The sequence below is a fragment of the Mauremys mutica genome, chromosome 10 (genome assembly GCF_020497125.1).
Source record: "Mauremys mutica isolate MM-2020 ecotype Southern chromosome 10, ASM2049712v1, whole genome shotgun sequence".
Lineage (NCBI taxonomy): Eukaryota > Metazoa > Chordata > Testudines > Geoemydidae > Mauremys > Mauremys mutica.
The window spans coordinates 64,013,707-64,040,445 of NC_059081.1; the positions used below are offsets into that span (position 1 = coordinate 64,013,707).

Sequence of the window (26,739 nt, forward strand, 5' to 3'; positions counted from 1 at the left end):
ACGGTTATTCCTCGCAGGGGCAGAGACCTGCAGGGATGGGGGGGAGCGGGACGCTCCTTGGGAGGGACGGGACGGGAGGGCTCAGCCGCGCTCCCGCCCTGGGCGGGCTGGGGACGGTGGCACCCGCCACAGGTGGTGCCTGGCCCAGCCGCGGGTGGAGGGGGGCTGGCGGCAGCAGCCCTGGCGCTGTACGCGAGCGCTGCCTTCCCTGGGGCCCCGCTGGGTGGGTGGCGCCCGGCTCCCCGCCGCCAGGCGCGCCCCTGCCACGGGCTGGCGCTGGGCGCTGTCCGCCGAGGGAGGTGCTGAAGGCCGGGAGGAGGCGGACACCGTCGCTCGCTCCCCCCCCCCCCCTCCGCGTCCCTGCCTGCTGCAGCCATCTTGCGCGGCGGGGGGAAGCGGGGCGGCAGCCGCGGGGGCCGCGGGCTGGCGCGGGCCGGGCCGCCGCCGCCGCCATGGTGAAGAGGAAAAGCTCCGAGGGCCCGGAGCAGGAAGGCGGCCGCGGCGTCCCTCTGCCCATCCAGACCTTCCTGTGGCGGCAAACCAGGTGCGAGCGGGGCCGGGGCCGGGCGGCAGGGGCTGCGGGGGGTCCCCGCCCCGCTTGGCAGGCAGCCTCGGGGGGCCCCGCGGCGCTGCTCCCGCCGGCGGGGCTGGTCCTGCCTGGCGCTCTGCCCAGGTCGGAGCGCCCCTAGTTGAACTGGCTCCCGGGTCAGCCCCGGGCTGCAGGGGTCTGCTGGAGGAGGGGGAGGCTGGATGAATACTGGGGGGGGGTGTTCCCCCCCTTCAAAATCAGGGCTATTTTTCAGGCAAAATGTAGGCGAATAATATTAATACTCCCCTCAAACAAACAAACAAAACCTCTGGCTGTCAACCTGTTAGTGCGATGTTTGTTTTTGTAGGGTCTCTATTTCGGGGGGAGTGTGTGTTGTTTAGCCCAGTGGTAGACTGCTAAGGCAAACTTCCATCTGAGGCCTGAGTTTGAGCAAATACTGTAGGATGAGGGTCCTAAATGGCCTCATAGACTTCAAGGTCAGAAGGGACCATCATGATCATCTAATCTGACCTCCTGCACGGCCACAACCTCACCCACCCACTCCTGTAACAGACCTATAACCTCTGGCTGAGTTACTGAAGTCCTCAGGTCTAACTACTTGTTGTGGGGTGGGTGGGTGTTCTGGCTAAAGCTTGTGAGGAAATGGAAGCCCCCAAGCAATTCAGATAGCTGTGTATTAGAGGAAAAGAATCATTAACACAATCTACTAGCAAACCACAGCTATTCAACTCATAACATCCGTAATACTTAATATATTCTTACTCTCCTAAACACTTTGATAAATGGTAAATGTGACTACTAGAAAATGCATCATTCGGATGAGTTAAAATGGCTGAATTCTTTTTACCTTTAAGGGAAGAAAACCATATTTAAAAAATGTCTTGCTTTCATATTGGTATTTGCATGGTATTTGTGAAAACCTTCTGTTTATGGAAAAGGTAATAACATTCTGTACAGTGCTTTCAACAGGTATCTGAGTTTCTCATGGCTTCATTACTGTTTGTTACATGGGCTTATCTAGCCACTTAAGTAACATTGTCACACTGACAAAATAATTTAATTAAAATGACTCAATAAAAACATGCTTAATATGCATACCTATAACTACTGTTATGAAAATTAACTCTTGTTTTTGTTGTTTGTTGGATTTTTAGTGCATTTTTGAGGCCCAAACTTGGAAAACAGTATGAAGCTTCCTGCGTGGTATGTGGCTTTTTTTTCTTAAACTCATCGTAGTTTACTGGTTTTATGCAGCATTGGCTAAATATGGAAACTTGATAAAAGCTTGAACTCAAAGGGCCAAATAATCTCTGGTGTAAATCCACCTACATCAGTTGTTACCCCAGAGATGGAAAAATGTTCCAAATACCTATGCAAAAAAAGTCAAACCAGACATGCTGCCCAAAATGCAATTAAAAGCGTATCAGTTGAGAAATCTGTCATGTTCAAAGATCATAGTAAAGACCATTGGGCAGACAGCTTCAGTGAATTATCCACTGGAAACCCCATCTCTTTTTGCAAAGGATTATGCAAATTCAGAGCTTACTGGTGTGCAGAAGAAGGCTAGCATCGTATTTCTCTGTAAACGTACACTTCTTTAAACTATACATGCTAAATTTCATCTTCTATCATGCTGCCAAACTGTGTACTGTTCTAACTGGATCTGCCTTTTTCTATGGTCCTTCATACATTTTGATAAGTGAAACAGTTCTGCTCTCATTGACAAATATGGTCCATTCACTGTTGCCTTCTTCCTCCAAATCAACAGGCTACATAACATGATCCTCCTCTAGTGCCCCCTGCCTTTTTTCACATCAGTCTGAGGAACATCAGCACCCTCTAACTCTGAGGGTATGTCTACACTGCGATTAAAAACCCGCAGCTGGCCCATGTCAGCTGACTAAAGCTCAGGCTAAGGGGCTGTCTATCTGCAATGTAGACATTTGGGCTTGGCCTAGAGCCCAGGCTCTAGGACCTTGCAAGGTGGGAGGGTCCCAGAACTTGGGCTGAAGGCTGAGCCTGAATTTCTACACCACAGTTAAACAGCCCCTTACCCTGAGCCCTGTGAGCCCATGTCAGCTGCAGTCTAATTGCAGTGTAGACATACCCTTGATTTGTAAACAGGAAACTTAAGTTTTTCCCAAAACAACCTCTGAACAAACTCACCAAAGCTTTCTCTGCTATTGAATATAATGAAGACTGAGCACTATAAGTTTTTATGCTACCTTCCTGCTTGAGAGTGTGGGTTTTTTTTTTTTAAATGTCACAATACTTTTCTGTAGAACTATAATCCTTTTTTGAGGTGGTGGAGATGGTGGTGGTGGAATGGAAGCATGGAGAGTGGAGTGTCTTGTCTGTGGTCCCTTACCTTAGTAAATCAGTAGCAGAGGTAAAGTAGAATGCAGATCTCCTGATCTCTAATCCTGTACTTCAGACCACTAGGCCATACTCCATCTCCACAGCATTAAACAGAGGGGGGTTTTTTTGTTTGTTTTTTAAATACTCCCAAGTACCTCACATCTTGTGGAACAGCATGAACATGCTGCCGAAGATGGGTAAAACAATACTGTATTCAGTATGAGATCACAACATTCTTGCATGTGATTTGAGTAGGGGGCTGTAAACAGTGTGCTTGAGAAGCACAGTTAGATGAGATAGGGTATCTGAGGCTAGTGTAAATGGGGCAAATACAGCGTTATATGTGAGCAGGCTGTAAGTAGAGGGCATAAGGCCCTAAAGAGATGTCATGCTGAAAAACGGTCTTAAGCAAAACATATTTTGTACTTAGTGCCTCTTTGGATGGGGTGAAGGAGGGGCTTCAGGGACCTGAGCAGGGTGGATTGATTTAAATCACCAATTTTAATCTCTGTTTACATCAGCAAGCAGGAAATCTTGATTTATTTTTTAATCAATTTCAATCATGTCTCTGCATTTGTAGTTTCTTAGTTCTCTTCCCAAAGAAAGGCTGATTCTCGCTGGCTGATCAACATTTTAATGGTGATTAGCAACTAAATATAGTCTTTTTGCTGACCAGGAGAACACTCTATTGATATACATTTGTTTAAGCAATTATATAGCTTAATTTACATTTAGTTTTGCATTTAAAACTAACAGTTTCTGATAACTACTTCCTTGTTTAATTAAACAGTTAGTATCTGTAGTTAGTTCAATTCATTATGTTCTTCAGGATTTTAGAATTAGTAGATATCCTCTCACATGTATTTTTTAGTGATAGATTGGAAGAGGGACACCAAACGTTGCAACTTGTTCAATTTGATTCTTTAACTTTTGAGGGAAGTAGTCATTCCAATGAACTAGCTGAATAAACTGACATAAAGAAAATGTTCCCTCTGAAATTGCGGAAGAGGCTACTGCTGTCAAAAGCTAGTTCAGCACTTCACCAAACTCTGGTTCCAGGTGCCTAGCCAATGACCTCCAGCTGTTCAGTGGCTTGGCTTTCTTGAAAACTTGGCTACAAACATGTACCATTAATTTTTTTTTGTATTTATCTTAAATAACTTTAGAATATAATAAATTAGGCCTCATCAAAGATCGTCAGTTTCAAATTTAATTAGGTTTATTTTTTAAATAAACAAACCTGTTTAACAAATGTTTCTTTCAGTCCACACTGCCCCTGAGGTCCTGGCTCAGCTACCTCTACCCCTTGTTACTGGTGGCAGCTGAGTCTCTTCCTCCAGGAGGGTGCTGGGGCCTTCCTAAAGAACCCTTCCATTGGGGAATTCTGTGGGGGACCCCTGCACAATTGGTGGTCCAGAGAGGTAGGATTGCTGGGGGTCACATGCCCCCAAAGTCCTGGCTGTGCAGTGGTTGAGGTTGGGGCTTAGCCAGCGCTATGCCTGCTTATGCTGTTGGCAGCAGGTAAATATTATCTCTGTTTCACTCAGACATGAAAGATCATGTGACTTGAGTAATGTTATACAAGAAGCCTGTGGCAAAGCCAGTCCCAAAAGCACCTGTATCATCCTGTCTGGTAGTGTAGCCCTGTGATTAGCCTTGCTCTGACAGAATGTGTGTAAACTTCAGGTGTAAGGAGCTAGCTGGTCCCTATAAGGAAGTGCCTAAGGAGATGCAAAATACTGCAGAGGGAAATAACGATCAGATCAGAAGGTCACTAGGGAACAGGATGAAGAGAGAACAGTGATCGTATGAACAAACTCAGAACAGGTTGTTGGCACATAATAGATGGCCTCAAAAGGAAAGTCATAATGTAAGTGACCGTGGGGGAGCAGAGCACACACCAGGAACAGACTCAACATTGCCTACAAGTCTGCAATCACTATAATCAGTTCATGACATAAGCTTTCAATACTGCTTTCCAGATTGCCAACTCTGCAGATGTTCCCTTCCTTTCTGTAATTTAAGGGCTCCACTGCCACCTGAAACATGTCAGTCTGCTGAGAATAGTTGGTCAGGCTGTCTTTTGAAATTTCTTACTAAGGCAAAGTTACAATAAAATATTCACATACTACATCATACATCAGTTTTATAACTTTTTCTGGATCGGGTTAATGTTCAAAGAACCTGACTACAGAGTCTGACAGGTGAGCAACCCTCCTGTGTGTTTATTGAAAAGAGTGATCACATTTCTAAATACCTGTCTTCTTGTTGGCACTTCTCTTGTGTACATAATTGGTATGAAAACTTTTCTATTACAAGGACAGTCCATATCTGAATACATCACAGTTCCATAGGAGGAAGAGTTATATTTTTCCAGTAATATAAAATACAAAGTTGAGCTACTAACAATAAAGAAGAAATTAATTGTTCTGTTTAATATGTAGATCCTCTCCTGGAGCATTAAGTAAGGAGTCAAGGGGGCTCTTTAATAACTTCTTCCCCAAACCATCTAACTCTTGGACTTAACCACCATGTGTGCAATATGTACCATTTTCCTTGCAATGCCTCCAACTGAGCGACTCCCTGTTAGCAAAATTGTGCCAGATCTTAACTAGACTCAAATGCTATCTATTCAGCAATTTATAAATATTTCCTTTATGAGCTACACATATTGAAGATGTATATCCCGTTTCCCATATAGAGACCCATTCCTCTATATCAGGTTTCTTTTTTTCCAAATCCTGTCCCATCTTTTCATCTGGGTTGTCTTTTTATCAACATCTTTTTCAGTCAAAATTGGTATGTATCTTAAAAATCAAACCTTTTTTTTTTAGCTTGCTCCTGGTTGAACTCCTTTAATGCGGTTAAATGTCTAGAGAGAGCTGCCTTGTATCCAGATTTCACAATAAAATGCCTTGTTAAATGCAAGATCTTTATATAATTTTAGTATGTCATTATTACATATCCTTGGTATGATTTCAGATAAGGACCCAGGAACAACTGTCTGAATGGAGCAATCTTGGCTTTTACCCACAACTAGTAGCTTTCATATTTTCTAGGGATAAATTCCTGATTATTAATGAAAGTAGCTAAGGGAGAGGGCCTCCCTGACAGCAGTTTTTTAGAAAAATAGTGCAAAGCTGCTGAGGTGGTCTGAATGAATGGGTTATTTTTTTCTATATTTAATAACCTGGATTTCTTTTTAGCCCAACAATTACTATGAATATTTGGGCTTCAATCTTGATTGAGTTTTACCTAGTGTGTGTATGGTCAGTTAACCCAATTAATCACATTTTAATTGTGATGGATAATAATAAGGCAAATTAGGGAAAGTTAGTCTACCCCACCTTCGAATGTTAGAACACACCCTTTCTCTTTTTATGTTTTTAACATGAATTTTAATAGTGTATCCTGCTATATTTTTAATGTCTTTTATCAGGGATGTGCTGAAACAAAAGTAGTATTTTTGGAAGGACATTCATCTTTACTGAGGCTATCCTATCTAGCCAAAAAACTTCATATTTGTTCCATTCCTTCAAGTCTTTTATTATTTTATTCTACATTGGAAGGTAATTTACCGTAAAAAGATTTTCTCCACAATATTTATTCCTAAATATTGTAAAGACTTCTTTATCCATTTAAATTGATGCAGCTGACAGTTTGATTTGGCCCTTTCTGGAATACTAATTTCTAAAATTTCAGATTTATAGTGGTTTATTTTGAAGCCTGCTACATGCCCAAATTCCAAAGTCAATTGTTTTATAATTTTTAACAAGGCTTCTGGATCGTGCAAATGTAATGAGACATTGTCAGCATCCAAAGCTAGTTTGTGTTCTAATCCAGAAAACATTTTGATGCCCTTTATCAAGGGGCTGTTTCTCACATTTATTGCAAATGGCTCCAGAAGGAACATATAGGGCTTATATACACTTTTTAAACTGATTTCCAAAACCAAACCTTACCAAAATTTGTCTAAAGTAGTCCCACTACAGCTGGTCAAAGAATTTCTCAGCACCTAATGAAAGCAGCACACAGGAAAAATTGCTAGAATTAATATTTTTAGATCAAATTTGGAGTACTTCTGATATCAGATAGATGTCTGCTGTCAATCAATCCAGATTGGTGTGGGTGAACACATTTGGGCCAGGTGACACTCAATCTGTTTGCTAGCAGCTTAGCATAAATTTTAGCATCTACATTAATTAAAGAAACTTGCATGGTGTTAAGTATCAGAGGGGTAGCCATGTTAGTCTGGATCTGTTAGTCTTTAAGGTGCCACACATTCCTAAAAAAAAGCGATCTTTTTACAAAAAAAAATAAAATCTTGTTTTTGATTGGGTGTATATTTATTGGCTATGGTGAGAAGTCTACCTTTCAAAGACCCATTATTTAAAATCTGCCCTCTGTATCTGTGAGTTGTGCTGAAACAATAAAAGGGAAGCGTTTACCAAATAGTATTGTCAAAATTCTTCTATTAGATTGATTTGGAGAGACAAATGGTAGCTGTGTCCAAGAAGTATTCAAGTATTTATCATTTTTTCTTCAGGTGTGTGTTTCCTGTAAATTGATTATACTTGGAAAATCCTTTCAGTGAGCAGAATACCCTTTTCCTTTTTGTGGCATTGTTCATCCCTTTCACATTAACAGTTATAACACTAATAAATTCACCCATGAGTACCAACTCTGCTCTTGCTCAGTATATCACCCTTTGTTAAAAGCAGTGAGACTCCCCAGCCAGGTGCCAGTCTCCATTACATTTATCTCTCTTCTTTAAATATGACATTTTAAAGTTCTCCTCATGCACAATAATTTTAAAACTCCAACATACATTGCTTTTTCGTTTATTTCTCTCCTTTTTTAACACCAATATTGGTGTACTCTGATTCTGAGGCTGATTTACTATAATTTGTTTGAATTCTGAGCCCTAAAACTCTCTTATATTTTTTTCTATTAAAACATATAACAATATTTAACTTGTTTATATTCTCTTGTTCCCTTTTTCTCCACCACCTCCCTCCCTATGTATTTCCCGCTGTTGCCTGGTCCTCTCTAGTTGTGAGAGCCCAGGCTACCCTTACTTCCTCTGTCGGTGTGTAAATTCCCTGCAACATGGAACTATTTTTTATATATTCTTAAGAACCAAGTCTTATCTTATCAAACATCTTCATAACATTGGGCATTGTGAGATTATTATACCATCTTTGAGTTCACTTATTCTGACATTTTCCACCATAGGTGACCCTTCTCCAATTAATATACAGTTTGGGATGTTTGTGATAACTCAAGTCAAACTTACCTCATTGGGGGAGATCTGCATGAATAACTTAGTTTATAATGTGATTTATATTACCTTTAATGTTATACCCATTAAGTGTACTGTATCCACATAGAGTAAACTATCCAAGGTGCTATACACGTTTAACTATATCCCTTTGTCATTATAACCTCATGGATACAATATCCATTATTTATTACACTCTCTTAGGGTAGGTCCATACTTACCGCGCGGGTCGACGCGGTGAGTTCGACTTCTCGGAGTTCAAACTATTGCGTCTAATCAAGACGCGATAGTTCGAACTCCCCACGCGCTCCGGTCGACTCCGGAACTCCACCACCGCGAACGGCGGTGGCGGAGTCGACCTTGGAGCCGCGGAGTTCGACCCCGCCGCGTCTGGACGGGTAAGTCAGTCGAACTAAGGTAGTTCGACTTCAGCTACGCTATTTGCGTAGCTGAAGTTGCGTACCTTAGTTCGACCCCCGCCCCCCCGTAGTGTAGACCAGGCCTTAGCCTATGTACTAATCCTGTTCTTGTCTAACTGCTTCCATGGTTTGTTTGGTGGAGGGGGAGATTTTTTTGGGGGGGGGGAAGGAGGGATGGGCAGATCTTTGTAGTGAAGGATTTCTTTCCTTTCCTACACATCTAGATCTTCTGGTCTTTCCTCCTGGCTTGATGTGCCTCTTTCAAGATGGCCATTGCCACCACACTCCCCCTTTGGTTTGACCTTTCCAGAATCGCCACTGCCACATTTCCTCCCCCAGCCACAATAGTTCAGCTTTATTTTTTTTTCATCTCATTGCACTCACACACTAACTCCTTACAGCAGGGGTGGCCAACCTGTGACGCCAGAGCTGCATGCGGCTCTTCATAGGTTAATATGTGGCTCCTTGCATAGGCACTGACTCCAGAGCTGGAGCTATAGATGCTAACTTTCCAGTGTGACGGGGAGTGCTCAGTTCTCAACCTCCTGCTCTGCCCCCACTCCACCCCTTCCCCCAAGCCTGCCATGCCCTCGCTCTTCCCCCCTCCCCACTAGAGCCTCCTGTGTACTGCGTAACAGCTGATCACGGTGGGCGAGAGGCATGGAGAGGGAGCGGGAGGCACTGATTGCTGGGGCTGCCGGCAGGCAGGAGGGGCTGCGGGTTGGAGTCGGGGGAGCTGATGATATATTACTGTGGCTCTTTGGCAATGTACATTGGTAAATTCTGGGTCCTTCTCAGGCTCAGGTTGGCGGCCCCTGCTTTACAGGATAAGGAGGGTCCAGTTCAACATCTCTGAGCTTTCCAAGTCAATTTTAATATGTTCTTTAAGTTGATGGCACTGGATTCTGTGGCTGGATTTCCTTCCCCGTGAGGCAGCTCTCTGTTACTGGCATCTGCCAGCTCTCTTTAGCCTTCCCTCTTTCCCCTCCCCCACCCCCCAAATCTGGCTCCATGGTTGGCTATTCATTTTTAGGGCACAAATCTGTGGATTCAGGTTGGCCTGGTTCTTTTTATCTCCTTATATTGCTTTAATTTATTCCCTGTATTGATGAGACCTGGATTAGGTCACCACTGTGTTTGCTAGCTTAGCCATGCCTCTGTCAGGCTGGGGTTTTGGTTTTTTTAGCCTATTATAGCCAAACCCTTTGATTTCATCTACCTTTATAGCTCCCTAGGATCTTCTATTTTACACATTTCAGCACTGTTCTCCTGCCAAGGGTATATGTAACTTCTAGTGAATGGAGGGTAAAAGGTGGGCTGTTCATCTTGATTTTGAATCATTTTCAGGCGAGAATAAAGTATATGGAGTCACTGCACACCTACATTGCTGCAGCTGAGTGCAGAGTCTGACCCAGAGCACCATATCTTGCACTCAGTGTGCAGGGAAGACATCAGCTGAACTTGCAGGGAGCTATCCTTGCATAAACAAGGCAGGGCAAGACTGTAAGGAAGTTGAGGGAAGGATCCAAATTTTGCTGTCACTTGTGCTAGTGTAAGCCAGAGCCAGAGTGGGGACTGACACTGTAACCATAAGGCCTGGTTCTCCCAATCAAATGGGAAACTTTGTACCACATAATCATTAGCTTGTTCTAAAGTTTGCTTAAATGGCCATTGGAGAATCCCTCATATGCAGAGGAATCCGCTGGCAAACCTACATTAGCATCATGGCTCATCGGCCATCCCCTTTCTACCCACTGGCATAAGTCCTCTTAGCTCAATTTATTCCTAGCCGTTGCAACAGCCCCTGCAACCTGTGGGCAGCTGGCGTAGGGTTAGAGCACTCTGAAGGAGGCTCCAATCTGACAACCTTCCCAGGACCCAGATGCCCTAAAGATTGGAGGAACGTAAAAGTGGTTTAAAGCCACCTTTGCACACTCCTGAATTGTACTGAGTGCTCAGAATCTGGGCTGTGTCTTTTTGAAAGAGGCTGTTCTGTAGCCTCTAGGGCCCTATGCCATTGTGATCTTTTGAAGATGAGGACAAGAACTTGAATTGGATCCAGTGCTGGATGAGAAGCCAGTACATTATGCAGAGCAACAGAATGGCCCCACATTTGCCTCCCACACACATAGACACATCAGCATAGAATGGCTGCTTTGTGATTTTTTTTTTCTCCCTTCCCTTATAAATTTGATGTACTCTGGCAATTTACGCAAGAGTGTGGGCCTCTGTTATTTTGTTCCTTTGTTAGGACGATCCATTAACAAATCAAACTTAATGTTAAATAATGGTAGATAAATGCCTTGTTTATTCTAGATTGTACACAGAAAGGTGTATGTATGAGCAGTCCCTTTCATACTTCTGTGTGGGACAAATTGTATTGGCCTTACTCACAGTTTGCGGTCCCTTATTTCTTAAATAGGCCCACTGATGTGAATGGGGTTAGTGGCTGAGTTAGTTACTACTCACTCTGAATGAGGGAAGCAGAATCTGGTCAGTTATGTGTAGCTGCTGTTCTGTTGCCTGAATGAAGTGATAGAATCATAGAATCTCAGGGTTGGAAGGGACCTCAGGAGGTCATATAGTCCAACCCCCTGCTCAAAGCAGGACCGAACCCAACTAAATCATCCCAGTCAGGCCTTTGTCAAGCCTGACCTTAAAAACCTCTAAGGAAGGAGATTCCACCACCTCCCTAGGTAACCCATTCCAGTGCTTCACCACCCTACTAGTGAAAAAGTTTTTCCTAATGTCCAACCTAAACCTCCCCATCTGCAACTTGAGACCATTACTCCTTGTTCTGTCATCTTCTACCACTGAGAACAGTCTAGATCCATCCTCTTTGGAACCCCCTTTCAGGTAGTTGAAAGCAGCTATCAAATCCCCCCTCATTCTTCTCTTCTGCTGACTAAACAATCCCAGTTCCCTCAGCCTCTCCTCATAAGTCATGTGCTCCAGCCCCCTAATCATTTTTGTTGCCCTCCGCTGGACTCTCTCCAATTTATCCACATTCTTCTTGTAGTGTGGGGCCCAAAACTGGACACAGTACTCCAAATGAGGCCTCACCAGTGCTGAATAGAGGGGAATGATCACATCCCTCGATCTGCTGGAAATGCCCCTACTTATGCAACCCAAAATGCCATTAGCCTTCTTGGCAACAAGGGCACACTGTTGACTCATATTCAGCTTTTCGTCCACCGTAACCCCTAAGTCCTTTTCCGCAGAACTGCTGCCCAGCCATTCGGTCCCTAGTCTGTAGCAGTGCATGGGATTCTTCCGTCCTAAGTGCAGGACTCTGCATTTGTCCTTGTTGAACCTCATCATATTTCTTTTGGCCCAATCCTCTAATTTGTCTAGGTCCCTCTGTATCCTATCCCTACCCTCCAGCGTATCAACCACTCCTCCCAGTTTAGTGTCATCTGCAAACTTGCTAAGGGTGCAGTCCACACCATCCTCCAGATCGTTAATGAAGATATTGAACAAAACCGGCCCCAGCACCGACCCTTGGGGCACTCCACTTGATACCGGCTGCCAACTAGACATGGAACCATTGATCACTACCCGTTGAGCCCGACCATCTAACCAGTTTTCTATCCACCTTACCGTCCATTCATCCAGCCCATACTTCTTTAACTTGCTGGCAAGAATACTGTGGGAGACTGTATCAAAAGCTTTGCTAAAGTCCAGAAATAGCACATCCACTGCTTTCCCCTCATCCACAGAGCTGGTTATCTCATCATAGAAGGCAATTAGGTTAGTCAGGCATGATTTGCCCTTGGTGAATCCATGCTGACTGTTCCTGATCACTTTCCCCTCCTTTAAGTGGTTCAGAAGTCTCTGCAGAGAGAACAGTCATGTTGACAGATAAGGGGGTTTGACAAATGTTGATTAAAATCCTATCTTCCTATTCTGCACCAAACCCATCACAACCATTTTTTCTAGAGAAAAACATAGTGTTGCTTCTTCTGGCCCAAGCAGTTAGCTAATATTCAGGGGCCTTGTGGATTGTTTACATTAGAAGGTGAGATTAATTATATGAGTCAGATATATCTTTGATGCAAGTCCTGTTTCCCTGAATACAGTAGGAACGAATAACAGGAAGCAATTTTCTTGTTCAGGAATCCAAGCCTGCCTCTACTCAGTTCTGTGCCCAAAAGATGCTTTCTCTTTTGGCTACCTCTCAACATCATGCTACCAGTGCCTCCCTGACTTTCTATTTGCTTACTCCCTTTAAGGCATGCAGAAACAAACAACTGCAGTCCAACCAATGTCCCAGCCCCTGAATTTTCAATCAGTTTTTAGGGAAGCCCCTTTTATTCTGTCTGAGTTAGTTCTTGCTCTGGTCTTCCATGTGGCCAGTGTTTTGGATGGTGGCTTCTATTGTTTGAGCCATCTTATTCCATAAAGGAGCTTCATTGCTTCTCAGTTTAGCCAGAACAAGGAGCAGCTAGCACTCCATCAGTGTCAGTGAGATTTTTGACTGCCCTAGATCAGATATACTTGCTGACAGCTATAAACATCCTCTAGCATAACAGTACATTTTTTGCCAACGTTTGACTATTATTTCCAGCACCTGAGTCATTATCGTCATATTAAGTCCTGCATATCCACCAGTATGTCTGTCCATGAGCTGACTCTGTATAATAGTCTCATGGTCCATTTTCACTGCTCTGAACTCTGCCTATACTCAGCACTGTTAGGATGTTTCTTTCTTATAGAACAAACATATGCAAAGACTACTTTCCTGCCCTGGGTGTATGTAAAGGAATATTACACAGCCTGTTTGACAGGGGCGGTTGGTACTGCACACTTGGAATGGTGGTTGAGTTTTGATGGCCAGATTTCAAGTCAAATTTCTTTTGCTTTACTCCTTTGTAATTAAGCTTATTCCTGATAAATATAGCTTTTTTACCAAAGAGGGATTTTTGTGCCTCTTGTTGAGGGATGAATTTTATGAATCTGGTGTGATGGCATTTGAAGCATCCTTTAGGTCAAGTACATTCACTGTTACTTATCTCCATGAGCATAGTAAAATTGGCTAAACAACTTGTGAATGAGTGGATTGCCAGAAGGCTACATTGGTTTGTGGCAAGGGCATGTGATATCACTAATACAGTCCTTGACTACAGTAACTTCAGAGGAACATAATTGCTTCAGTTACCATATAAGGAGGTCTTTTGGCCATATGTGAAAGAATGGACTGTAGAAATAGCTTGGCTGTCTGCTAATAAGCTTCCATAAGGGTTTTTTCCCCTCTATAAAACAGATGCGCTGGCCCCCAAATCTTGTGCTATTTGAGGCAACCATAATCAACATGGTCAAGCCAACAACCCCAACTGTTTGCAAAAATACTATATAATGTCCTGACAAAGGATTTTACACACTGATTAACTTTTGTGACAGGGTGTGAAAATATTTCCTAAGGCCTATGTGCTTTTAGCAGGCTGCTCTTTATGCTACATAAAACCTTCAAAGAGAGTGTCAAATCCTGCTCTCAGTCACACTGGTGTAAATCTGGAGCAGCCCTGTTGACTTCAACAGAATTACTCCAGATTTATACCAGCATAACTGTATGCCAGGTTTCGCCCAGAGTACTTATGTTTATATGGCGTTTGATACTCATTTCTTTAATTCTTTTGACTAAGGAAAGTATATTAAATGAACCATGCTATTTCTGAATTCTTCTGAGTGCTGTCTCCTGATTAACCATCCATCTAGTGAGCTTTGGCTGTAGTCTTTCTTTTTCAGGAAAATATTTTAAGGAATAATTTTACTGAAAGGAACTGTAAGTTATATTTTTGTGGAAAATAATATGTGACAGCAGGAGCTTTAGAAGAGAATACACAGTCTTGCAAAGCATGTGCTAGGATAACATTTTTTCTTCTTTTTTTTTTCTTAGTCTTTCGAACGAGTTTTAGTAGAGAACAAGCTGCATGGTCTTTCTCCAGCCCTCTCTGAAGCCATCCAGAGCATTTCTCGTTGGGAACTGGTTCAAGCTGCCTTACCACATGTACTCCATTGCACAGCGACCTTGCTTTCTAACCGAAACAAGCTAGGTTGGTACTTGCATTAGTTTGCTTTTTACTATTACCTAGTCTTCCATTAAAATATCATGACGTTTTGCTCAACATGCCATACACCATACTCTCCCAGAGCCCAGGCTCCAGCCTGAGCCCAAACGTCTACATTGCAATTTTATAGCCTTGCAGCCTGAGCCCTGTGAGCCTCAGTCACCTGACGCGGGCCAGCCGTGGGTGTTATATTGTAGTGTAGACATACCCATTTTCTCCCAAGGTATAGGACCCAATCCTGCAAATCCATGTTCACACAGCAGTCCTTACTCAAGCAAATAGTTTCCATTTAAGTCTGTGGGCCTACTAGTGTTAGTAAGGATTATTCACATACGTAAACTTAGCAAGATAGGTTCTCTTATTGCTCTTGTTTATTGTATTTCAACCTCAAAAATATGATGGGAACCCAGTCCTTGATGGCTTTATTCTTGTGGATAGAATTCACTCACCTGATTAGTCACATTAATTATAATAGTATTGTTCCTGTATGTAAGGGTTTGTGTAATCTTGTGCTTGGTTACTTTGCAGGCAGATGTAGTAATCAGACTATGCTATATGTAAAATTCAGCACATCTAAAATAATCCAAAGAATTATCAACCTCTTGCAAAAAAAACCCTAACCCTGTAGAACTGGATATTAGATTTTATTGAGGTAAGTACAAAAAGAAATTAAAATAAATATTTTCTCCAATTTGGAGTTGGGCCTTAAAAGCTTGTTATAGCACCAAACCTTTCTCTGTTTTTAAAGGAAATTTTAACACTAGATCAAAATTGGGGGTGGGGAACCCAAACAGAAGACTAGCGCTACAAAAATATATTCCTCATAAAATATTAGCTCATTTTTTTTTCTACGTTTTCTTTGTCACTGAAGAGATTTGTATTTTATATAAGCACTTACCCAAATAAAACTGCATGAGTCCCCTTCTGTTTCATGCTGCAGTTAAATCTTGGTCCCACAGTTTGGGAACGGTGATGTCACAGATACATCATTCTGACTTCACAGCTGGATAATGAAAAGTGAGAAGAAAGGTCATGCACGATGAAATCCTTCTTTAAGCATGAAAGGATCAAATCCATCCCAGGATTGCAGGGTGCCATCTAAACGAATGAGAGACTTCTTGGAAATTGTTGTCAAGAGGGAGTCACAATCTTGGGAGTTAAATTAGTTCAATACGGTTCTCCAAGAGGAACTGGAATGGATTTCAGCAGTAGCCTTGCTACCTAACTGTAATAAGCTTCTTCAAGGGATATTTATTTTCTGCAAGACATATGCCATAGTAGTCAGATTTTGAAGGCACTGAAAGTGTTGTCATTTGTTGTCGTTGCCGTCGTCGTCATCATGGCAAATCTCAAAAAAATGTGGCCTCCTTGCAGATCAGGCTTCGCTCAGGTTGATCTTGGCTAGGACGTTATGGTGGTCTGGTAGGATATTCAGTTTATGTCTGAAAATTCTGTATTTCACATGTAAGTAATTGTTGGCATTGGTCCAGTCCCGGATGTGTAAGTATTCACAAAATCTGCCACCACAACTGACACTAATTAGTTCACAGATTGACAGTCTTAACTGAAAAAAAAAAAACCAATGAATTCATGAGCATAGGGCCTGATCCAAAGCCCACTATCATCAATAAGAGTCTTTCCACTGATGTCAGTCGGCTTTGCACTATGTTCCTCAAGATCAAACTACTTTCTCATCTGGCCTGGTTCCTCCAGAGTTGAAGCATACTGGTAGGGATGGATAGCAGAGCACAGTCTAGGAAAGCTTTCAGTACTACAGCTTGGGGATCCATAGAAGTGTTTCAAGATCCAGGGCTGTCAAGTTAGCACCTTTTATGAGTACTGTATTTTCAGACATGCAGACACACACTGAGTGGCACTTCAGGGAGCAGGCAAGGGGACTGTGCAGGGGAATGTAACATTCTGAATCAAGTGATTTTAACCAAGATATACTAGGAACAACTAGATACTTCTAATTGCAGGGGTGAGATTTTCAAAGCTACATAGAGAATTTGGGTGCCCAATTCCCTATGCAGCTTTGAAAATCTCCGCTGTGCTGATCCTGTATGAACAGAGACACCCATTATGCTGAATTTTTCCTTTCAGGACATCAGGACAAGCTTGGAGTAGCAGAGACTAAGCTTCTTCACACCCTCCACTGGATGCTACTGGAGGCTCCTCAAGACTGCAGCAATGACCGGTTTGGAGGAGAGAGAGGCTCCAGCTGGGGAGGGAGCAGTAGCGCCTTTATTCATCAGGTTGAAAACCAGGGATCTCCAGGACACCCTCGGCGTGGCAGCACTAATGAAGAGGAAGAGAATAACCGAAGGAAGTTCTTTCAGAATTCCATGGCAACAGTGGAGCTCTTTGTGTTCCTGTTTGCTCCTCTGGTCCACAGGATTAAAGTAAGTGGAAGAACAATCAGGAGTGGTAATGTAGTGATGCCACTGTGAGCAGACTGCGATTCTGCCTTGGTTGCAAATAGTCATAATAGTGGCTAATTGAATTTAGCATACAGTGCAGAATAAAGACCCAGCACTGTTGCCCTTACACAGGAGAGCAGTACCATGGACATAATAGAATCATAGAACTGTAGGGCTGGAATGGACCTCGAGAGGTCATCTAGTCCAACTTCCTGTGCTGAGACAGGAACAAGTAAACCTAGACTGTTCCTGACGGGTTTGTCTAAGCTGTGTTTGTTCTTAAAAACCTCCAATGATGGGGATTCCACAACCTTTGATGGAAGCCCGTTCCAGTACTTTATAGTTAGAAAGTTTTCCTAATATCTAACCTGAATCTCCCTTGCTTCAGATTAAGCCGATTTCTTCTTGTCCTACTGTCAGTAGGCATGGAAAACAATTGATTACCACCCTCTTTGTAACAGCCCTTAACATATTTGAAGATGGTTATTAGGTTCTCCTTCAGTCTTCTTTTCTCAAGACTAAACATGCCCAGTTTTTTTAACCTTTCCTCATAGTCAGGTTTTCTAACCTTTTTATCATTTTTGTTGCTCTCTGCTGGACTGTCTCTTCTTCGTCCACATCTTTTTAAAATTGTAGTGCCCAAGCTGGGCACAGTATTCCCATCGAGTCCTCATTAGTGCGAAGCAGAGAGGGACAGTTACCTCCCAGCTCTTGCAGAGGACACTCCTGTTAATACACCTCAGAATATTAGTCTTTTTCACAATTGTATCACGTTGTTGATTATGCAGCAAAGAATCCTGTGGCACCTTATAGACTAACAGATGTTTTTGCAGCATGAGCTTTCGTGGGTGAATACCCACTTCTTCGGATGCAAGAAGTCCAGAAGTGGGTATTCACCCACGAAAGCTCATGCTGCAAAAACATCTGTTAGTCTATAAGGTGCCACAGGATTCTTTGCTGCTTCTACAGAACCAGACTAACACGGCTACCCCTCTGGTTGTTGATTATGAATTTGTGATCCTCTGTAACCCCCAGATCCTTTTCAGCAATACTACTGCCTAGCCAGTTAGTCCCCATTTTGCATTTATGTATTTGATTTTTTCCTTCCTGTATGTAGTACTTCGCATTTGTCTTTATTGAATTGCATCTTGTTGATTTCAAATTCTCCAATTTGTCAAAGGCATTTTGTTTTCTAATCCTGTCCTCCAAAGCGTTTACAACCCTTTCCAGATTGGTGTTATCTACAAATTTTATAAGCATACTCTCCACTCCATTAACCAAGTCATTATTGGAAATTTTGAATAGTACTGGAACCAGGACAGACCTCTGCAGGGTCCCACTAGAAACATCCCCCCAGATTGAGAGTGAACCATTGATTATTACTCTTTGAGTACAGTGTTTCAACCAGTTGTGTACCCATCTTTTACTAAAACTATAGTACTCTAGAGTAAAAGTATCAAAAGTAATTCCAATGATATGAGTAAGGGTTATAGCACTGGGCAGACACTAAGGGTAGGTCTATACTTACCACACGGGTCGACGCGGAGAGTTCGACTTCTCGGAGTTCGAACTATCGCGTCTAATCAAGACGCGATAGTTCGAACTCCCCACGCGCTCCGGTCAACTCCGGAACTCCACCACCGCGAACAGCGGTGGTGGAGTCGACCTTAGAGCCACGGCTATTTGCCCCCGTAGTGTAGACCAGGCCTAAGACAAGAATATCCAAAGTGAAGCACCTGCATCTGTATTTAGCACCTACATAAGTGGCCTGATTATCAGAGGTGTTGAGTACCTGCAGCTCTCATTGAAATCAGTGAGTCCTGAGGACATGAGCCCCTCACTGATTCAGAGCTGGAGCAAGGATTGTGGAATTTAGCTCAGTCTGGTTGACTCTCACTCATGGTTAAGAAATGCCTTTCTGTCTGCTCAGTAATTCCAGAAGCAGGGTTGTCACTGATTTCTTATTGTTATTACTAATAGCTTTGATACTAATTAATTAATAGGATCTGTGATAGTTTTAGTGGCACGCGCAAATTAAGGACTTTTGTTCTGATGCTAGAAGTAAGCTGCAGGCTTCTTGTCAACTGAAGTCTTTCTCTTTATTTTATGATGTATAAGCCAGCTTTGCAGAACTATGTAATCACGAGTTATCTCACTGCACATTGTGATTCCTGCCACTTGCCCTTAGCTTCACTGCAGGTCTACCTTTCCACCTTAATGTTTTAAGGCTAGCCTCTTAAGTGAAATTGGCTTTTCTCAATCAGTCATTCCTAAAAAGTAAGTTATTAGAAAATGGCTGTTTAACCATATAGCTGCTAAATAAAGCTCACCACCCATTTCTCATCCCCGACCTGAATCTGAACTCTCTCAGCACATGTTGTAACTAATTATTCTGACCCTAAAGGGCCTGCACAGAGGAGTAAGATTTGGCCAGCCCTCTGGCATGGCCTTTCTGCATTCTGACTCAGGCGTTGTGGAGATGCCTGGTACTCCCCTTACCAAGCAGGTGGGGAGTGGATGGAGCGTCAGCAACTTATGGACACATACACGCACCAGTCAGCAGAACTGAGCCAGCACCCGAGTCTAAAGTTACTGGTACCTGGTAAAGGGGTGGCACAAATTTCTTCTGGTTGCTAATCTTTGAGTCCCAGTTTTTCCCAAAGCTCTTCCAGGGCTGATACAGCGACATTTCACCTCTGTCTCAGAGTGAACAGCAAAGACAAAATCTAATCCCGATATAACACCATTAACTTTGTGTTCGTAATTATATAACTACAGTGTAGCGGGGCCAGTGCAGCACCAAAAACTTAACAGAGCACAGGGAGAAGCAATGTCTTGCTTATGCTTATTTCTACAACACCTGACAGCGTTGCTGGGTGCTCTGTCATACAAATACAAAAGGCATGCTAGCTGCCCCCAAAGAGGTCACAAACTCATTTTAGATGTGATGGGAGGGGAATAACAAAAAGTAGGGAAGGGAAAAGGTGAGGAAGGACAATATTTCCAGCAGTCAAATCATGGAGCCACTTAGTTTATGTACATGGTTGCTTGGGCCCTGGTCCTGCAAAGATTTACCTGCATGTGTAACTTTACTCATGTAGATACTTCCATTGACATCAATAGGGCTATTCACATGAGTAAAGTTACACACATGCATAAATCTTTGCAGCATAATGATTTTGGTGTTTAAATTAAAAATGAATAGTAGTAATAGGACCATTATATGTTGGCACATGTAATAATTTGTAAAAATGTTCATATTTCCTAAATACATATTTTTATAATTATTATTATTTTGGGCTCATTTTGTGCAGGCATGCATTGTAGGAAAAGGGAGCCTAAAGGAAAGATTTACATACTAAATGATCTAAAGCAATAAGCAGAATTATGAGTACAAAGGATTTTGCTGCAATGGTGGGTAGGTTTTTCAGTAATAGCAGAGATCCTGGAAAAACAGGTTTTGATCAGTGTAACTATGGTTTGGGCACAAAGGCTCTTTACTTAGCTTTGTACTGAGAATTCCATGTTGCTTTATTACTTGGGTAGGTATTTATGCTTTCTTTGAATAATTACAGTAGTGACCTTTTGACTTATTTCACACAAGCAGCATGTGATCGTTGTTGTTGCTGTCAAGATCCATGTCACAGTAGAAGGGACAGTCAGCACACACCGAAAACGATGCTCTTCTGTGTCAGCCTGACTAATCCATATATGGTATGATGATCCCATTGTGTCTTTCTAGGAGTCTGACCTGACTTTTCGGCTGGCCAGTGGCCTTGTTATTTGGCAGCCCATGTGGGAGCACAGGCAGCCTGAGGTTTCTGCTTTCACCGCTCTGGTAAAGCCAATCAGGAACATTATTACAGGTGCGTGACTTTGCTGTGTAGTCACAGATGTTAAGCATCGGAAAGTCTCTTCCTTGCGGTACGGTTATCTGAGCCCCATTTGCCATGCATGCAGGATCTGTGTACAGTCCTGTGTTTTTGTTCTATTTTTGTGCCTTACCAAAATAAACCCCTCTTCATGGCCAAGTGTACACGCAGAAATGGCACTGATTTTAACTAAATTTAACCTGTTTAGTTATACTGGTACAGCTGCTGAATGTAGAGAAGCCCTCAGTACAATTCCCATTAAAACTAATGGGCCAAAATCTTCCTGACATAATAAGATGAGTCTCCCATTAACTTCAACGGGAGCTGCACCATTTACACCAGGATCAAAATCAATTCAATCAGATTTATTGCTATGGTTACCCAATTTTTAGTCTCTCTACTGTTAGTCCTGGTCTACCCATACAAGTTGCACCAGTTTAAAGGCACAATTTTAATCCATGTTGATTAAATCAATACAGCTTTGTGTGTGGACACTCTTACATTGGTTTAAATCTGTTTTATATACATTTAACCTGCATTTGTTTAACTAAATCAGTTTAACATCACACCTTTATTTAAACTGGTACAATTTCTGTGTGTAGACAAGCCTTTGGAAGTAAATGTGTATGATAGAAGTGTCAAACCTGTATTGATACTACTTCTCATGTACTGCCATATATCTACTGTAATGCCAGTTGACTTAATCTCAGATCATACAGGCTTCCTATATATGAGAAAAAAAGGAAAAAAAAACTCTCATACTATATCCTAAACTGGTGTAAATTGTATTTCTGTTTACTTTAGTGGAGCTACACCAGCTGAGGAATTGAACCAGACATTTTAAATTGCCCTTAGATTAAAATAAATCCTTTAATATTTCCTGTAGATTTTATCTCTGTGGAATATGCTAAAATTACAGGAATAATTTGAACCCTTGGACAATATTTTAAGACTCTTTCCCTCAATGCCATCAATATTTGCATACATTTAGAAGGAAGCTAGATCATTTCCTGTCAATTTCACACGTCTGTTTCCACATACACGTTTCTAAGAAGAAGTAGAGACAGTGTTTGGCAACAGGTTGATGCTGATGAGGAAAATACAGAGGCTAGCAGCCACATACTATTGGTAGCAAAGGGATAGTCAATGATACAGATGCTCTTCCTAACCCAAATCCTGATTTTGTAGTATTATAATAACATGGGATTGTTTCAAAAGGCCTGGCCAAGATGATGACGTAGGATCTTGATCTGATCTCGCATGCTTCAGTGCAGTTGCTCCTTATTTACATCTGCATAAATGAGATACAGATCAGCTCCTTATGGTTCCCCAAGTCCTTGTATGTCTTTTGAACCCAGATCCTCAAAAGTACGTAAGCTTGTAACTCCAATTGATTTCAGGGTATATGTAGGGTATATGCAGGTATTGAAATAAATTGAAGTTAAGAGCCTAAATACCTTATAAGATCTGGGCCTTTGTCCTCACTTATATCCTGTTAAGTTTTTTTCCATCTTGGAGTTGCAACACAAAATCTCAGCTCAGTATCTTCCTCAAAGGGTCTGATCCAAAGTCCACTGAGATCAATGAGAGTCTCTTTCCACTGATTTCAGTGGGCTTTGGTTCAGGCCCTAACATGACTTCAGTGGTTGATTCTGACATATAAAATGTCACATTTTGAAAACATTCCCCATGGAGTTGAGCAAACATTGGATTTTTTTTTTTAATCCCGTGGAAAATTGCAACATGTTGACAGTTGTTTTCATCCTGAATTGGGATGAACAGTAAAAATACTGAATTTTTTCATGAAGTCAAAAATTCTAATTTGGAAATGTCAAAACATTTCATATTGAGTCAGTCTGACATTAAGTTGTATCTTCCATGGTTCCTCATGGGAGTGGTTGTTAAGATGCTTCATGCCCCCATTCTTATCTATGGGCTGCACTCCCTGGCAAAACTGCCTCTCCCAAGATACAACATAAACTCTCATGCGTCATGTGGCTCCGTCAGAGAGGAGACCGACGTGCATCCTGGTAGTAGTAGTCTGGCCAAGGAGCCCAACCCAGGAGAGAACTGGAGCATGAAGCACCTGAACTACACCGCCCTTGAGTCACTGTGGCACACTAGACAGATGCAATTTAATGTCAAACTATCTTGGAATGAAATGTTTCAGTTCAGCTCAACAAACCAACATTATTTTGCAAGAGACAGCAGTTCCCCCAGGAAATTTTGATTTTGTGGTAACTGCGCTTCCTGTGCGCCCCGCCCCCCCCCAATCAACAGAAAATTGCCAACCAGCTATAATTTCCAACAGGTGTAGTTAACGTCTAGTAATGTTACAGTGAGGGGGATGCCATTTCTTATAATAGCAAATAGCTTATTTGTTTTATTAACACAACATGAGCATTACATTTTTTAAATTTCTCTTTTTATTTTTATCCCAGCCAAGAGAAGTTCTCCTACTAGCAATCAGAGCCTGGCTTGTGAATCCCCTAATCTGGACACTGGACACACAGAGGTGGGTCTGTGGCTAGACAAGCAAGAGTGGGGAGCTGTGGGGAGATAATATTTTTTTTTAAATTGATGGGGCGGAGAAGGGGTCTTTTGAAGGGAATTTTGGAATGCCAGTTGCAATTACTATGCAGGTCTCCAAAGCCTCTTAATGCTTTTATTGAATTGTGTGTTTTATAATTGGTTTTATCATGTCCAAGGCCTACCTCCTGCAAAGAACGAGGTTGGGGCCCAGGGCAAAGGAACAATATAAAGCTTACAGAACCTGTATATAAGGCGAAAACAAGCCATCATCAATATTGTAAAGACACATGGCAGAGCTATGAAGAGAGGGCCAGTGTCCTCCATTTTCATTTAAATAAAGACACCTTTTTGGATGATTTGGAGCCATCAAGGTGTGCACTATCCAGCCTAAATTACTGCATGTTCAAATTGCTGTTATCCTCTGCCCTCTCTTCCCCCATATTATTAATATTATTAATAATAATTAATAACAACATATCATCACTTGTGATGTCTTATCTTGCATTAGGCCCTGACCTTGAAAGCAACCAATAACTTTCCATTGAAGTCAATGGAACTCCATGCAGGTTTAAGGGTCTGCCCAGGTGGAATAGTTTATAGGACTGGGGCCTTAGCTTATACACTGTCTGGAATGAAAACCATGTGTTTGCACAGTGTCTAGGACATTGGAGCCCCAATCCTGATCGACTCCCCTCAATGCTATCTTAGTATAAATAATACTATTATATAAGTACTGATCATAGTAAGAAGGCTAATGTGGAAGATCCAAATCCGTTTTTAAACTTATTTCTCTATACTGAAAATATCCTAAGGGACTTCAGGTGGTGTGTGAAACAGCCCAGCCAGATGCTGTGCCTCCCAGGGCCACTGTTTCAGGCTGTCATCGGGGAAACTCCTTTGATGGAAGTGTGTCATCCCAAACATCCCAAGACAGAGGACCTCCGCTTTCCAGGTACAGAATCCTGCAGAAAGCTATGTTGGTTTAACTTTCTGGGGAATGTGTGTTACAGGTCCCCTCTGCCCAATCCCCAAAGGATATAAGTCTTACAGTCCAAACTAAAGAGCCTTGTCTCTTCAGCTCAAACTCTTAACAGCTCATGCTTTTAGCTCTGGAGGTCCTCCGTTCAGTTGCCGTTGTGTCATCTGAGATGGTGGTTGTCACACTGACTTTATTCCATCTAATTTACAGGACTGCCCAGCTGGCCTGTTAGGATAGCAACTATACAGCAATGGGGACAGAGCAGAGGACAAGGCCCTTTTATATGTTGGAGTTTAATGATTTAAAAAAAAACCCACAAATCTTTAGGTTCATTGCTCCTTGGTTGGGCACATCCTCTGGGGCTTGATCTGTCTTGGCTGCCCTCTGGGCAATTCTCTTTCCCTGTGTGGCAGAGTATTTCTGTACCTCTTCTCTCTTTTAGTGCTGCTTGGCCACTACCTCCATTTCCCCTTCTTCACATACAGCTGTTCAGTTCACTTACTGCAGGCTGGCTGGCAGGGAGGCAAAAGAACAACTACTCAAATCTCTTCTCAGCCAGCCTTGAAGGGCTTAGGCAAAGATTTAAAAATGCAGGAGCTAAATTTAACCTCCTTAATTCGTATCTGGGGGAGATAAAGGTACAGCCAGATTTTCAGAAGGGCTGAGCACATGTCAGCTCCCATTAGGGTTTGTGAATACTCAGCACTTTTGAAAATCTGACCATATTTTTCTTAGGCTCCTATTTTTTAAAATGTTGGCCCTCATGTTCAGTTGCACTGGAAAATTTCAAACAAAAACACTCAAGAGTTTCAGAAATTGCTTCACTACTGTAATGTTTTATCTCTGTTCCAAAATTTCTCTGATTCCAAAAACAACTGCCGACTATTTTCTCAAAATACGTGTTATTGATATATCTTGTCACCTGCTTCAATGGGTAAAAACATTCTTTACGGACCTGATCTAGTTGGGAGTCTTTCTGTTGACTTCAGTGGGTTTTGTGTCAGGTCCTGTATAAATTCTGGGGTTTTATTTCATTGTATTAATGTTACCTGGGAAAACTAAGTCATCTGTTACTTCTGAGTATTGTCTTACTAATGTAAACTGTTCCTCATGTACGCCATTGTTCAGTGTGCATATATGCACCCATAAAAAGTAAGGGAGCAGGCGACCTTTTAGAAGACTGAATCAGGTGATCAGTTCATCCAGCTCAGTCTGGTGGTTGCTATGGAGATGAAGCTTTCGACAGGCTTTGTAGAGAGCGTCACTAATGTCTCCTCATTTGGAGAACTCATTGATCAATTAAAACTGAACAGGGAGTTTTGGTTGCCAAGCAACAGACAATTCAGAAACAAATGTTATTTACTCCTGTTATCAACAGCCACAGTATTCCTTTGTCCTTGGGCCCATGGCTGGACAAAATATGCCACCCACTCACCCTGCAATTACTGTATCCGTCAACAAGTACCTGATTAAATGGCCACAGGGTTTAATTCAAAGCAAAGCAAATGATTTTAAATTCTGTTTTCTTGGTAACTCATTCAGCAAGCCTCAATCCTGGATAAATATCCCCGCTCCATTCAGTGAAGTTCTTCATTTCAGTGGAACTGTTGCAGTAGTAAAACCCCAGCCATTTATTCTGCAGCTGGCTGTCAGTCTCTGCCTTGGAAATAGACTTTGCAAGCAGGGCTTGAACGATAAATATTTCAGAAGAACAATCCTTCTTTTGGGCTAGATTGTGAACTGGAGTTCATGCTCACATAAGGGAATATGAGAGAATACAGATCCCCCTTACACTCCAGTAAGGGCTCCCCAGACCTGGGGTCTGATTGCGGAGGAATAAGCAGAGAAAGATGCATAACCTTATTCCTTTCTACAAGGGGGTGGGTATAGGCAGAGTCCTGGCTTCATCCTCTGTGCTTGCTGGTCAGTGCAGCTGAGCTGGTCTGGGAGATATTGGCAGGCAGATTTTATTTTTCTTTGGGATAATTCTTTTTCTGGGATGCTGCTGGAGTGGTGCAGCAACCCTTTGTCCAGGCTGTCTTTCTGATCCAGTCTTGGTCCTTTTCTTTTCTCCGCATACGCATTTCACTCGTTTCTCTCTTTGCAATCTTTGGAAAAGGGTGTATGATGGGAGCCCTGATGCCAGTCTGTGGGAAAGGTGTTTTTAAATTATCACGGTTTTCTTTTTGTTCTTTTATTTAAGGTCTTCTTTTTAAATCACCCCACATTTTATCTTGACTGCAGCATTAGTGGAAACATT

General features: G+C 42.3%; 1 protein-coding gene across 2 annotated transcripts in view; it reads left to right on the top strand.

The window, feature by feature from the left end:
* The first annotated feature begins 390 nt into the window (after nucleotides 1-390).
* Nucleotides 391-26,739, top strand: part of UNC80 (unc-80 homolog, NALCN channel complex subunit) — a 190,179-nt gene continuing 163,830 nt past the window's right edge. For both annotated transcript variants that reach the window (XM_045032267.1, XM_045032269.1), the window contains exons 1-7: nucleotides 391-544; nucleotides 1,705-1,753; nucleotides 14,505-14,661; nucleotides 16,780-17,078; nucleotides 20,839-20,962; nucleotides 23,410-23,483; nucleotides 24,313-24,452. In XM_045032267.1, the coding sequence (XP_044888202.1) occupies nucleotides 453-544; nucleotides 1,705-1,753; nucleotides 14,505-14,661; nucleotides 16,780-17,078; nucleotides 20,839-20,962; nucleotides 23,410-23,483; nucleotides 24,313-24,452 (935 nt within the window). In that variant the 5' untranslated portion in view covers nucleotides 391-452. The remainder of the gene's footprint in view (nucleotides 545-1,704; nucleotides 1,754-14,504; nucleotides 14,662-16,779; nucleotides 17,079-20,838; nucleotides 20,963-23,409; nucleotides 23,484-24,312; nucleotides 24,453-26,739) is intronic.